This window comes from Lissotriton helveticus, chromosome 1_1 (assembly GCF_964261635.1).
Source record: "Lissotriton helveticus chromosome 1_1, aLisHel1.1, whole genome shotgun sequence".
Taxonomy (NCBI): Eukaryota; Metazoa; Chordata; class Amphibia; order Caudata; family Salamandridae; genus Lissotriton; species Lissotriton helveticus.
In genome coordinates this window covers 843,162,855-843,177,098 of record NC_136057.1, presented here as the reverse complement: position 1 = coordinate 843,177,098, position 14,244 = coordinate 843,162,855, and the positions used below count along the sequence as shown (strand labels likewise).

At 49.2% G+C, this 14,244-nt stretch overlaps 1 protein-coding gene across 2 annotated transcripts in view; it reads left to right on the top strand.

Moving 5' to 3' along the window:
- The window catches only part of NT5DC3 (5'-nucleotidase domain containing 3), a 377,890-nt gene that overhangs the window by 83,816 nt on the left and 279,830 nt on the right, over nt 1-14,244 (top strand). For both annotated transcript variants that reach the window (XM_078674858.1, XM_078674850.1), the window contains exon 4: nt 498-553. In XM_078674858.1, coding sequence (XP_078530984.1) covers nt 498-553 — 56 coding nt within the window. The remainder of the gene's footprint in view (nt 1-497; nt 554-14,244) is intronic.

The window sequence follows — 14,244 nt, the reverse complement described above, 5'->3', positions numbered from 1 at the left end:
ATTTTTTATTACACAGGTTCCTGGGGTCTATTGACTCTCTGCCCTCAATGGCAGGATGGTAGAAGGTGAATCTTCCCTGAATCTACCCTAAAACTGACATACGGGTAGGTGCTTGGGTCTGAGGGATGCAGTCCTGTTCCATGATGACATCCCATCCGTTTCTCATGTTTTATGGTCTGGTGGACTCGGTCGAAATATTAGAGTGGTGTGTGGCACTGGACAATCTTGGCTTTGGGCAGCAAACCAGGGCACAGGCATCAATTATGCTCCGAGTGGTCAATCACTCTTCTATTTCCACAAGTTAACTAAGGGAACAAATGCTCACAAGCCTAAACCATCTAATGGCATTAAACTCTCACGTGGGATACATAAAATGAAGCATTGTGTCCCAGGCACAACAAATATATAAGTATTTCAGCTGCACGTAGGCAGATTAATGAATGCAGAAATGATTTTGCAAATGAATTAAAACCTGTTTTGCGTTTATTGTTCCTTAGGCACTGCTAATGAAGATTGACGCGTTTCATTATATTCAGCTTGGAACCGTTTACAAGTAAGCAAAGAATGTTGTCTAATTCCTTCCGTACAGAATCAAAATTTGCCTAGCAGTGTAACGGTAAGTTTCAATTCTATTAAGGACACGGAGGCGAGGATTATGCTTTTGTACCTTCTCCGCTGTTTATTCACAAAAGTCACAGCAGCCAAACACAAATAACAGCCATACCCGAACAAAAGGTATGGGCAACAAATGAAAAAATGACCGTCAACTACAACTCACATGAGTCTCATAAGGCAGTCCATAACATAGTCCTTTCTTAGTATCCACTGTAGCTAGGTAGGACGTCCCCTTCATGACCACTTCCTCTTTCTTCGCGCGAGGCACGCTATGTTACTGGTCCTGCTTGGCGCCATCATTTCCTACAAAAAGAACCACAGCGTCCGCAGTGAAAAGGGAAACATCCTGGCAGCATCCAAAGAACATACAATGCACAATGCATAGTTCTCATAACCACATAACTGGAAAACCTGAGTACTTACTGCCGTACGGGCGGGTAACCTTCGCAGGAAGTCCGGGAGGGATAATCCTCGCCTCCGTGTCCTTAATAGAATTGAAACTTACCGTTACACTGCTAGGCAAATTTCGATTCTATGTCAGGACCGGAGGCTTCAGATTATGCTAGTTCAAAGCTTACTCACCACCAAATGAGCAATATCAATCACCGGTTTGAAGTAAAACCTCTTAAAGGTGGAGTCCGAAGACCAATCCGCAGCTCGCATCAAATCCTCCAATCTAGCACCTAGAGAGAACGCTTTCGAGGCCATGGCCCCTCTAGCTGAATGAGCACCGAACTGTTTCGTATCAATGCCTGCTTCCTGCATTATCCACGAACCCATCTGGCGATGGTGGGAGAAGAGACAGCCTTGTGCGGCTTTCGCAGCGCGATGAGCAACTGTCGTTCGCCCGGAGGGCGAAGTTCCGAGGTTAGGTCCTCATAAACCTTCAAACACTGGACCACGCACAGTTTGGGAGTGTCCACGAAGTATGGGTAGGAAATTGTCCGTGAAGCACACTTCGTGCGACGCCCCAAGGTAAAAACTACCCCATCAGGGGAAAAAACTCTCGCCGCGACATCCAAGGCGCGTACATCCGACACCCGCCTGCATGAAACCAGACATAAAAGCATTGCCAATTTTGCCGAAAGTTCTTTCAAGGACAGGTACTTATTCGGCGGCCACGACAAAAACAGGTTAAGAACCAGGTTAACATCCCAGAGAACTGAATAACGCGGTTCTGGGGGCAGGGAAAGTCGAATTCCACGCAGGAGCCGACATACAAATGGGTGTTCCCCCAGCAGCACCCCTGCCACCGGCTGGTGCCCCGCCGAGATCGCCGATCGCATCGCGTTGATGGTACGATAGGCCAGGCCAGCCGAAGCCGATTCTGCCAAGTAGTTTAACGCAGGAACGACGCCTGCGACCACGGGATCCAGGTCCCGTCGAAGACACCAACGTGACCACCTATTCCAGGCAGAGCGATAACGCTTTGTTGTGCTGCCTGCCCAGGCCTTCGAGAGGAAATTCTCAGCTGGTCTCGAAAGGCCTGGGAGCGACCAACGTCGCCCGAAAGTCTCCATGCCATGAGGTGAAGCGAGCTCTGAGTGAGCAGGTGATGGGGTTCCCCGTCCGCGTTGAGAAGAAGCCGTGGAAACCGGGGGAGTAGGATTGGAGAATCCCAAGAAAGTTCCAGAAGAACTGGAAACCAAACTTGAGATCTCCACCATGGAGTCACCATGACCACGTCCGCCTGCTGGCGGCGAAGATGGGCCGCCCCCCTCAAAATCATCGAGAACGGGGGAAAGCCGTAAGACCTCTCCCTGCTCCAGTCCTGGAGGAAGGCGTCCTTGGCCTCCGCTAGGGGATCGGCCTCCAGCTGAAGAAGCGAGGGAGCTGGAAGTCCAGGCGAGACGCAAAAAGGTCCACTGAGAAAGGGCCCCAGGCGTCATTCAGCCACCTGAACACTTGCGGGTCCAACTTCCACTGGCTGGAGTCCCGCAGATGCCGGGAGTGCCAATCCGCGACCTGATTGTCTTGACCCGGCAAATACTCCGCTTGTACTGAAACCTGGCGTGCCAGGCAGTAATTCCAAAAATCCTTTGCCAAGTCTGAAAGCGCCTTGGAACGAGGGCCTCCCAAATGGTTGACGTAGCTCACAGCCGAGATATTGTCCATGCGAAGCAAAACGCAGGACCGAACCGTGTCCTTGGTTCAGCAGCGCACCGCAAAGGACCCGGCCAACAGTTCTAGGCAGTTGATATGAAGCTCCTGTTCCTCGGACGACCAGGCGCCGCCTGTGGAAAACTCTCCACAGCGGGCGCCCCATCCAGCACGGCTGGCGTCGGACTCTATCACCAAGACTGGGACAGGGCCGAAAATCGCTCGGCCATTCCAGGCCTCCATATGTGCCAGCCACCAATGCATTTCTTCTCTCACCTCGTCCGACAGAGGCACCATCTGATCGTACGTTAAACCGCGTCGGAGGTGGTGCGCCTTGAGGCGCTGCAGTAATATTTACAACAAGGGGTGGTGAGGGACAGAGTCTCTGAATTAAGCAGAATACTCTCACCCAGTCAAGAGATCAGGGCTAGATCCAACACCGTTTTTTAGCTCATTGCACCATCCAAGTTTCAGAACCTGGCTGTATGCAAATTAGTCTGTCCCTGGCCCAGTGCATCATGGGAACAGGGCAGACCAGACTACAAAAGCCAATTCTTACACTGGGAAGGAAATAAGCTTCCGGGGACCGGTTTCTGGCATTACAGCCGTCTTCGGCCCGGCTTGCTTGAATCCTGATGGTGCAATGAGCAAGGGACTCATGTCTGAGTATACCCTTCCACGCTTAGGGTGGACAAAAATATTTACAACAAGGGGTGGTGAGGGACAGAGTCTCTGAATTAAGCAGAATACTCTCACCCAGTCAAGAGATCAGGGCTAGATCCAACACCGTTTTTTAGCTCATTGCACCATCCCAGTTTCAGAACCTGGCTGTATGCAAATTAGTCTGTCCCTGGCCCAGTGCATCATGGGAACAGGGCAGACCAGACTACAAAAGCCAATTCTTACACTGGGAAGGAAATAAGCTTCCGGGGACCGGTTTCTGGCATTACAGCCGTCTTCGGCCCGGCTTGCTTGAATCCTAATGGTGCAATGAGCAAGGGACTCATGTCTGAGTATACCCTTCCACGCTTAGGGTGGACAAAAATATTTACAACAAGGGGTGGTGAGGGACAGAGTCTCTGAATTAAGCAGAATACTCTCACCCAGTCAAGAGATCAGGGCTAGATCCAACACCGTTTTTTAGCTCATTGCACCATCCCAGTTTCAGAACCTGGCTGTATGCAAATTAGTCTGTCCCTGGCCCAGTGCATCATGGGAACAGGGCAGACCAGACTACAAAAGCCAATTCTTACACTGGGAAGGAAATAAGCTTCCGGGGACCGGTTTCTGGCATTACAGCCGTCTTCGGCCCGGCTTGCTTGAATCCTGATGGTGCAATGAGCAAGGGACTCATGTCTGAGTATACCCTTCCACGCTTAGGGTGGACAAAAATATTTACAACAAGGGGTGGTGAGGGACAGAGTCTCTGAATTAAGCAGTATACTCTCACCCAGTCAAGAGATCAGGGCTAGATCCAACACCGTTTTTTAGCTCATTGCACCATCCCAGTTTCAGAACCTGGCTGTATGCAAATTAGTCTGTCCCTGGCCCAGTGCATCATGGGAACAGGGCAGACCAGACTACAAAAGCCAATTCTTACACTGGGAAGGAAATAAGCTTCCGGGGACCGGTTTCTGGCATTACAGCCGTCTTCGGCCCGGCTTGCTTGAATCCTGATGGTGCAATAAGCAAGGGACTCATGTCTGAGTATACCCTTCCACGCTTAGGGTGGACAATAATATTTACAACAAGGGGTGGTGAGGGACAGAGTCTCTGAATTAAGCAGGGCACGGTAATGCAGGGGCCCCGGAAAGATTGCCTGGATGGAGGAAGAGAGCAGACCCACCACCCGGGCAATCTGACTGAGAGAGGTATGTGATCGAGAGACCGTCTGTCGAAGAATGTGGCGGATTTTCCCTAACTTCTTGGAGGGAAGGCTCAGAGTGCACTGCACCGAATCCACGGTAAAGCCGAGGAACACCACCAACTGAGACGGGACCAGAACAGACTTGTCGCTGTTGATGACAAAACCCAGTCCCTGGAGCAAGGATTTCGTCCGGCGAAGCGGGAGGTCCAACTGCACGGGACACTGTGCCATCACTAGGATGTCGTCCAAGTAGACTATCATCCGGATGCCACCGCCGGCCGGAGGAGCTTGGTGAAACACCAAGGGGCCGAGGAAAGACCGAATGGAAGGGCGGTAAACTCGAAAATCTGATCCCACCGGAACTGCAGAAAACGCCGGTGTGAGGGGTGAATGGGGACCACCAAGTAAGCGTCCTTGAGGTCCAAGCGCACCATCCAGCAAAACATCTCTAAAAAGATGGATACCCTCCATCTTGAAGTGCAGGTAGACCAACCATCCGTTGAACTCCTTGAGATTGATCACCGGGCGCTTCCCACCGTCCGCTTTGTCCACCAGGAACAGATTGCTCAAAAAACCTGCCGGGTGCAGAACTGAGCGACAAATGGCGCCCTTGCGAAGCAGGTCTGCAACCTCTTCGTCGACCAACCGTGCGTCCACACAAGAGAAAACGATAGGAGGAGGCGGTCTGCCTTGTCGGGGCTGATCGTAAAACTCCACGTGGAAACCCTGTATCGTTTGCAACACCCAGGCGTCTGCCGTGATCGCAGCCCAGGCGTCTGGAAACAAAGCCAATCGCCCCCCCACACGGACCTGGTCCGCCGAGATAACACTCACTGTTGGAGGTGTTTCCAGGGTTCTTGAATCCACCACGGCCACGGAACCGTTGTCCTCGTGTGGGGTGGAAGGTGTTGTAGTTCTGAGAGGAGTTAAACTGTCCTCGTCCGGAGCCTTGATTCCTGTTGGTCGCCTGTTGACCACCGCGGCCGGTCGCGCGGCCCTCTCCGCGACCGGCCTCCCTGGAGAAATGTTGGTGGAAGACCCGTTTGATATTCGACTGGGCCCTATCTAGGGACGTGAAAGTATTTACAAACTTCCCCAACTCTTTAATAAATGGTTCACCAAAGAGACCCCCCTGGGCCACAGCCCCTGCCTCAGAAGAGGCTAGGTCCCCCAACTTAAGGTCTAGCTTGATTAAGATGGACCTTCTACGCTCTGTAGACAGCGCGCAATTCGCGTTCCCCAGGAAAACCACTACTCTCTGCGCCCAGTTAGAGAGGACTTCTGGAGAGATGGCCGCCCCGGACTCCTTGGCCTCTTCCGCCATGTCCAGAATTTTTGTAATGGGGCCTATGGCGTCCAAGAGCTTTTCTTGGCACGCTCGCCAGGAGCGGTCGATGCCTTTGCGGGGGTTCTTAACAAACTTCGCTAAGAACGTGGCCATTTTCGGGTCCAACTCTGGGGTCAGGGCAACCTTACCCTCCAACGTAGGCCTGGGACATTCCCCACGCAAACAGCTCCTCGCCTCCTTTTCCAAGGGCTTGCGGAGGCAGCCAGCGACGAACTTCGCCACCTTCTCCCCAGGGGCCAGGTCGCGGACCGCGGATGCATTATTTCATCCGGGTCCAACATGCCCGAATCATCCCGTGGAAGTTCGGCGGCGGAGGCCGAAGGCCGCCAAGAACGCTCCGACCCATCCTCATCATCGGTGTCCGCTGGAGTGGTCGGTCCAGGCGACAAAGGAGCTGACCCTGCGGTGCCCGAAGGGCCCGGGGGTGGAGAGGACGCAGGGGCAGGATCTATTGCCTTAGCCAGGAATGCGTCACGCAACCGTTCAAAGGCGTCTTTGTCCACACCGTGCGGTCCACTCGACACCCCATCCCTACAGGGTTTCTTAGGGGCTGGGGGAGTAGTCCCCGTTGGCGCGGAAGGGCCAGCAGAACCCCCTAAATGTGCCAGAGTCACCCTCTCGCACTACTGTTTAATACGTGCCGAGAGGCGCTCCTCCATAGGTCACACTATCTCTGTGACACACCTATAAATCGAGCTATCCACAGCCTGGTAGAACTCGTCATCATTAAGGTAGCCTTGCGACTCCTCTTCCTCATAGTAGTCGTCCCCCATCAGTGTCAGGCGCCTAGCGCTAAAACCAAAGCCTTAAGGAATTAAGATTGCCCCGAATCAACTAACTGACGGGGATGCAGGCTAAAGCCAGTGCAGTGGTTTGTGGTGCAGAAACGAAGCTGCCAGCAGATAATGCCCAGTGGAACCGGGAATCAGGGGGGCACTCACCCCACTAGCACGCAGGCCCTCTTTTTAAGACCAGGCCCTCGTCACCTCCCCACGCGCTAGACTCACTCTTGGCAGGAAGCAACTTCAGAGTGCCCTTGACTGCCCGCAGGCGTTAACTTGTGGGGCAATACAGGCTCCAGGGAGCGTCGGGGTGAGGCGACAGGGGGAAGGCTCGGCAAAAAACGTTCTCCTCAGCGCGCACCATGACAGGAAAGGGAGAACGAGGCGCACCAGCACCCCCTAGCGGCCGGATTCGCGTAGGAACAGAAAATGTTCCAGCGACCAGAATGGGCTCTGTAAACAAAAACGGAGCATCAGAACAAACCCCACAATAAAATAAATATCAGAAATCTCACTTTGAAAACCCAACAAACCCCAATCATGAAATAAAATGAGGAGAGAGGGAAAAACCACTTAACTGGCTGCGAACCAGCAAAGAAAGAGGAAGTGGTCATGAAGGGGACTTCCTACCTAGCTACAGTGGATACTAAGAAAGGACTATGTTATGGACTGCCTTATGAGACTCATGGGAGTTGTAGTTGACGGTCATTTTTTCATTTGTTGCCCATACCTTTTGTTCGGGTAGGGCTGTTATTTGTGTTTGGCTGCTGTGACTTTTGTGAATAAACAGCGGAGAAGGTACAAAAGCATAATCTGAAGCATCCGGTCCTGACATAGAATCCAATCTTTTAGGTTGCCATTCTGTAACCACTAGTAGCACATGGTGGATGAAGTGCAGGTTAACACTGACAAGTCACCACTCAGAAATTCATGACGAGTAGTACCAGTGTCCATAGGTTAATGTGTGTATATCAGAGACACTATTGAGTGTCCTAATTTTCGTTTAAAGCAAGTCTGCAACCTTTTCTGTAATAACAGCGAATGTTACTGCCATAGAAGTTCACATAAATGCAATTGACATAAAACAAGCATTGAAAATGCAATAGGTCTCGCAATAGAAGAGTTTAACATTTTTCGTTTTGCAAATGGATGAGTGGCGTTGCGTGGATGAGTGGCGTTGCGTGGATGAGTGGCGTTGCGTGGATGAGTGGCGTTGCGTGGATGAGTGGCGTTGCGTGGATGAGTGGCGTTGCGTGGATGAGTGGCGTTGTTTGTGTGAGTGGCGTTGTTTGTGTGAGTGGCGTTGTTTGTGTGAGTGGCGTTGCGTGTGTGAGTGGCGTTGCGTGTGTGAGTGGCGTTGCGTGTGTGAGTGGCGTTGTGTGTGTGTGAGTGGCATTGCGTGGTTGAGTGTCTCGTCTTCATAAACGTTGGACAGAGTAGCGGATTGCCTCGTTGACAAAGGCCACATAAATTAGACAAACGGAAATCCAGGTAAGCACACACTGACACGGGAACTGAACAGAAAAAGACAAGCATGCACATGCATTAAAGGACATACACACAAGCCTATGAAAACACATACAATGCTAAACTAAAGCACTAGTTAGTCAGATGAGACGTTATGCAAACCTTCTTTACACAGTAATCCCGCACCAAAATTAAATAGCAGGGCTAGATTTTCCTAGAGGTTAGAGAAGCTATGTGGCCTTTAATTGAGATAGATGGCCGCGTATGACAACTCCATGTTTGTTCTGGAGTGGTTTATTGTCCCAGGAGAGCCGCAGAGTCTCATGTGAAGCAGAGGCTTGAGGAGTGTCCGCATTTTGGCAGCCCCTTTATAACAAGCATGAGATGGGACCCGAAAACACTGGAATGAGAAGGGGCTGAAAGGAGCTAGTGACAGAGTTCAACTGGAGGAGAGGTGGGCAAAAACAATGAAAAGGTGGACAAGGGAGGAGAGAAGGAAAGGTGACAGAGAACTGCTGGAGGAGCAAAGAGGAGAAAAGAAATGCGACACGGCGGGCAGGTGAGGGGGCGGAGCGGGTAAAAAAAACAAGACGGAGGGAAAGGCAGATAAGGGGAGGGGGAGCAGACGGTTGGCAGTGTCCTCGGCTCTGAAGTAAGTGTTTCTTAGCACATGTGTTTGCAGGGATGCCTATCATCAGGAGAAAGGGGTCGGAGGAGGCGAGGATCGGCCGTAAGCATGTGTGCTTTCTGAAAAACAAAAATGTTGGGGGACGGCTGGGGGGGAGGGGTAAGGATAAGCTGAAAACACAAGCTGCAATCACTTGTGTTTTCAGCCGATCCACGTTTAGTTTGCAAAGCAACTAACGAGGATCAGCTGAAAAAACAAGCACTTGCAAACTAAAGTAGGATCAGGTAAGTTAAGTGAAATAAAAGGGTGGCAAATAAATGTTTGGATTTTTGTAACGTGGTAATAATTCAGCCCAAAACGGCTGCAAGGCTGAAAGATGAAGCCGAGGCACTTATGTGAAGTGCTTGTAAGCCTGTGAAGTGAACAAACAGCACAACGAGGGTTAGGTGGGAGATAAAAAACAAAACAAAGTGAGGCTGCAGGCATGAAGGTTTGAGACCCGGCATAGGCTCAACAACCTGGGAGTGTGGGCAAATCATTCGGTCAGCACGGAGCATGATGGCTTTATTGAGGGAGGCCCCCTGCGGCAGGGTAAAACCCCCGCTGGTGGCATATCACTCGGTCAGCATGGAGCATGTTAGCTTTATTGAAGGAGCCCCCCCGCTGCATGGCAAAACCACCCGCTGCTGTGACCGCATGCATACGCAACGCAGTGTAGGCGGAGGAAAAAAGCAACACGAGGTCTGGTGTTGAAAAAGCGAAAGAGCCGTAGGCGACATGGTAAAAAATACAAGCAACATGAGGTCTGGTGTGGGGAAAAGAAAAAGCGCCATAACACACTGATACAATGCCTGGTGTTGGAAAAGCGGAAGCGCCGTAACACACTGATATAATGTGCGGTGTTGGAAAAGCAAAAGCGTTGTAAGATGTAGTAGCACACACGCAAAATGAAACCCCGCAATTTGCCAAACTGTAAGCAGCTGTAAAAGCGAAAGCGCTGTAAGACGGAGGGAAAGGCAGATAAGGGGAGGGGGGAGGAGAAATGCGACACGGCGGGCAGGGGAGGGGGCGGAGCGGGGAGAGGGTGTGAAAACAGCAGGGGCCTGGAGTGCGGCTGAGGGAACTGATGTGCACGCGCTTTTAAGCTCAATGCACATGCGCATTGAGCTTAAAAGTCACGGGCACTGCAAGGAATCGCCACGATTCCTTGCAAGTTAGTTAAAGAGTGGTTAAGCCCCATTAGTCTCGCAAGCTCGATGCGCATGCGCATCGACAGGCGAGACCTAAAAAACTGTAAAAACTGTAGCACCAATTCCATAAACAAGCATTTGCAAGGCAATTGGTCTCGCATTTGGAACCTTATAAGCATTTAGAAATTGCAACACATTATCTTTGGTGCTACAACACCTGCTGTTCTTTAACATGGAAGCTTTGACACTACTAGGCACGTAATTGCACTGCCTATAGAAGTACGTATTTAAATGTTATTTTTGTACAACTGTTTAGTTTAGACTCGCATATCTGAAGGGCTTTCATACACAAAATCTTACATAATAAGCAAGCCAAGTGTGTTCAAATAAATAAAAATAAAATGGTAGTATGCGAAGCAAATAGTTTGGAGGAGTACCATCTCTACAAAGCAATCCTAAAAAAATGGAACAATTTCCAAACACAAACAGTGAAGAAATAAAGGCGTTCCTGTATTGGTACGCTAGAATATCTGGAACTGTCTGTAAATGCGGAGACACCTAGACCAGGCGAAGAGATCTGCACTTGGCATCGTTCTGTTTGATGTACAAGGCTGCGGAATTCCTGACATGAAAGCTGCTCAAATGCACATCTCCAGTGTTAATGTCAATCGACGAGGAACACGCCAGTTGAAAAAATAGACCTACAGTTCTGGTCCCCTGGCCTGGTATTAAAATTTAATTTCTGAATTTTGAGAGCAGGAAGGAGCTGTTGAATCGATGCGGACTGGAATTTAAAAGCGAACGGTAGGTGGTGAGACTGTGTTCCAGCATCTGGCGAGGAGGTGAAGGCAGGGCAAAGCAAAGCTTTTCCAGGGCCTGGTTTTTATGGTGCTTGCTGTGAAGCTATGCTAGCCCTCCGTTCAATACATGTTAGCTGTAGCCCCCCTCAGGCACAGGCCGAGGGCAAAAAAGCTTCTCCGCATTTGCGGTTGCATATACAATCAGTGTTGACATGAATCCATATACCGTCAATCCATCACTGACTATAGTTGGCGCTTTCTACATTTAAAAGAGCTAAATGAAAAAAATCAAAATAGAAGAGCATAATAATGTGGATGTTGCAACCCACTGATGCACCTCTCGCATCTTGTACACAATTTCAGACCTTATGTGCCTAGCTATCAAACACGTTTACTTATACCAAAAACTGCGAAAATGAGGTTCCCAACATGCACTATGATGGTAGGGGCCAGAGGCAGGAACCCACGCTTAAAAGCGCATGTTGAGCGGTTGGTGTTTTACTTGTCCAGTGTGCAATGGTTGAAGTATGCAGAGACTCGGCGTGAGGAAAAATCCCAATTGACTCCTTTCATCGTCGCTCACAGCAAGGAAAGCCCCCTCAGAACAGCCCTGTTCAGCATGCCAAGAGCAAAGCCGTGGCAAAAAATATTTGCAATGCAATTGGTCTCTCATTTAAATGCGAGACCTATTGCATTTCAAAGAAGCGGCTGCTTAAAATGAGAAAGCAGGCACGGTGCACTGAACGTAAGTAAAGCACGTCGTGCCTTCAGCAAAAGAAACTCAATAAAGGAAATAGTGCTTACGCACTTAAGAACACATACCGTGTAACAACCGAAGTAAAAGTGCCAATCGCCATGGGAGATTTACAGATGAAGACTAGGCGGCAGTAAGGAGGGACTAACCAGCCTCTTTACGAATCGGGCGCCAGCATTTAGGAAGGACACTGACACAAGCCATTGACAAACATGGGTGGAGAGTGGGCGGGGCTTCTCTTCCATACTCCACTACAGAAGTCTCCCTGAGCAGCGTATGCGCACTGACTCAGGCTCGACCTAAACATGTAAAGCTGTAGCAATACCATTTTGAATGGTGCTTAATCAGTAGTCATTGCTTGTGTTAGTATTACATAAAACACGCTATTGCTGTATGCCTTCTACTTCTGAATTGTAGTGAAGAGTTAGCACCTCGTTAGGGAGGGCCATTAGGTTTGGAGGTATAACTGGAGCATTCACTGTAAATCATCCCAAGCTACTAATATTAGCGTTGTAATAGCGACCACTTCAGATAAATGACATTAGTGGCTTACCATATGTAAGATTACCAGCAGTGATCACCTCAGTTCAGCAGGCAAAGTTACAAGCAGTAATTTAAGGAGGCTTTGTCAATATGGAATGCCTCTAGGTGTGTAATTCATAACAGCAATAGCTGCAATTCCCCTGGGCCAAGGTAATACTATAAGTAATAAGGCTCTCAAAACGATGTTTGATTCCCCACTCAAATATCATATGTAAATATATTTTGGAAATCTAACCATTAAAATTTTTTTTTTTTTTTAAAACATTAGCTTCTTACCAGACTGTAATTGACCTGACTCTGTGCTGGCTATTGTTTGGGGGGAAACTGGGACATTAACGCTGCTAAAGTTTTCGCGGTGTTGTAACTGGTGAATTGTTTTTAAAGAATTGTTTTGAATACGTTTTTGGGGAAAGACATTATGGTTTAAAAGGCCGCTTACCCGGACATTAAAAACAGCTCCGCTCACCTGCTGTTTTAGCGTGGTTCAAGGCTCTTCAATCCGGCATCAGCGCCATCTTGGGTGAGGGGTTTAGAGGACACTCGCCCTTTCTCAACACCATTTTGGAGTGCGCTCTAGTGTCGGGCTGACTGCACTTGCCTGCCTATTTAAGACGGGCAATGCAAGCGCGCAGCGGGCACGCCAATGGCACGTGGGCGGCAAGCCCGTCTGCGCCAGTCCGCGCTCTGGATGCGCTCAGTGCCAGCCACGCTGCCCGTCTCGACAGAGAACAAGGTCGAACGATATATTCTAGGGAACAGCTGCTGAATATAGGTAAGAGGGGGATTAAAGGACATCATTATCCACTGCATGCTATGGGTCACGATAAAAAGCACCTTAACTGCGGACTGATCAATAGCAGATCGCTAGTTAAACACCACCTGGAGGTGGCTGTTTTGATAGAAGATATGGATCTGGATGTACTATTCCTAACCGAGACGTGGACTAGTGTCGACTCTGTTGTAGAAACTGGACTTGCCTGCCCTGAAGGTTATACAATCTTTCACAAACCGAGGGCTGTAGGTAGAGGAGGGGTGGGAGCGATTTTTAAGGAGTAGTGGAATTTCTGCACATTAAAGATAGATGATGTCATAGGGATTGAACTCCTGGTTTTTTTTCGCTGCAGCAATCCAGAGGCTACTCACATGAATGGTCTGTATAGACCTCCAGGACAAGATACCCAATATCAAACACTCCTAGACACCATTACCAACCTGACCCTAACTCATTCCAGAATGATCCTACTGGGAGACTTCAATTTATGGGATAACGGGAGCTCAGGCAGTCACCTGAGAGATTTGAGGCACACATGTGCGAACCTTAACCTACAACAATTGGTAGAGCGATCCACTCATCAAGGGGGGCATGCTTTAGACCTCCTGTTTTCCAGTAAGTTGGAGACTGAAGTGATAAATATGTTGCCACAAAGCTGTATTGATCACTATCTAATCCATTTTAACATTGTGATACCTAGTTCAGAGGATAATAGTAATCGCCCGGTGACATATCGGAAAGGAAGGGAGTGGGCGAAATTAGGAAGAAATAGGACCCACCCGATTTTCCCAAATGTAAATCACTTTGCATCCACTGCTACAGTAGAGGAAAATGATCAAATATACTGTAACCACATAACTGACACACTGGACCATTTAATCCCGGTAAAAAGTCTCAAAAATAGGAACAAAACCTCAGCCCGCTGGTATAATGAAGAACTGAATCAACTACATATGTCATGCAAGAAAGCTGAGAGGAAATGGAGAAAGAATTACTTTGAGCTTGATAGGAAAGAACTGAAATTAGCACAGGCTAAATATAAGGAGCTTATCTTAAAGTCTAAAGCAGACTTTTATGCCAACTCCATTTTACAAGCGCCCAACAGCACTAAAGCTCTTTTAAAAATCTATATGGACTTCTCTACCCCGACTTGTACGAGCAATAAAGTGGCTGCATCGCAAGAACTCTGCGACGAGATTGCCTTTCATTTTTAAGATAAAATTGCCAAAATCGTTGGAGACTTCCATCCTAACAATATTGGTGATCAGGATATTCTTGCCCAGAAGCCGGATGTGGAACCGCGGGTGACAACCTTTTTGGGAAACTTTCAAACCCTCACTGCTGACTCTTTTAACAACTTGGCTCTAGTGTGTCCTCG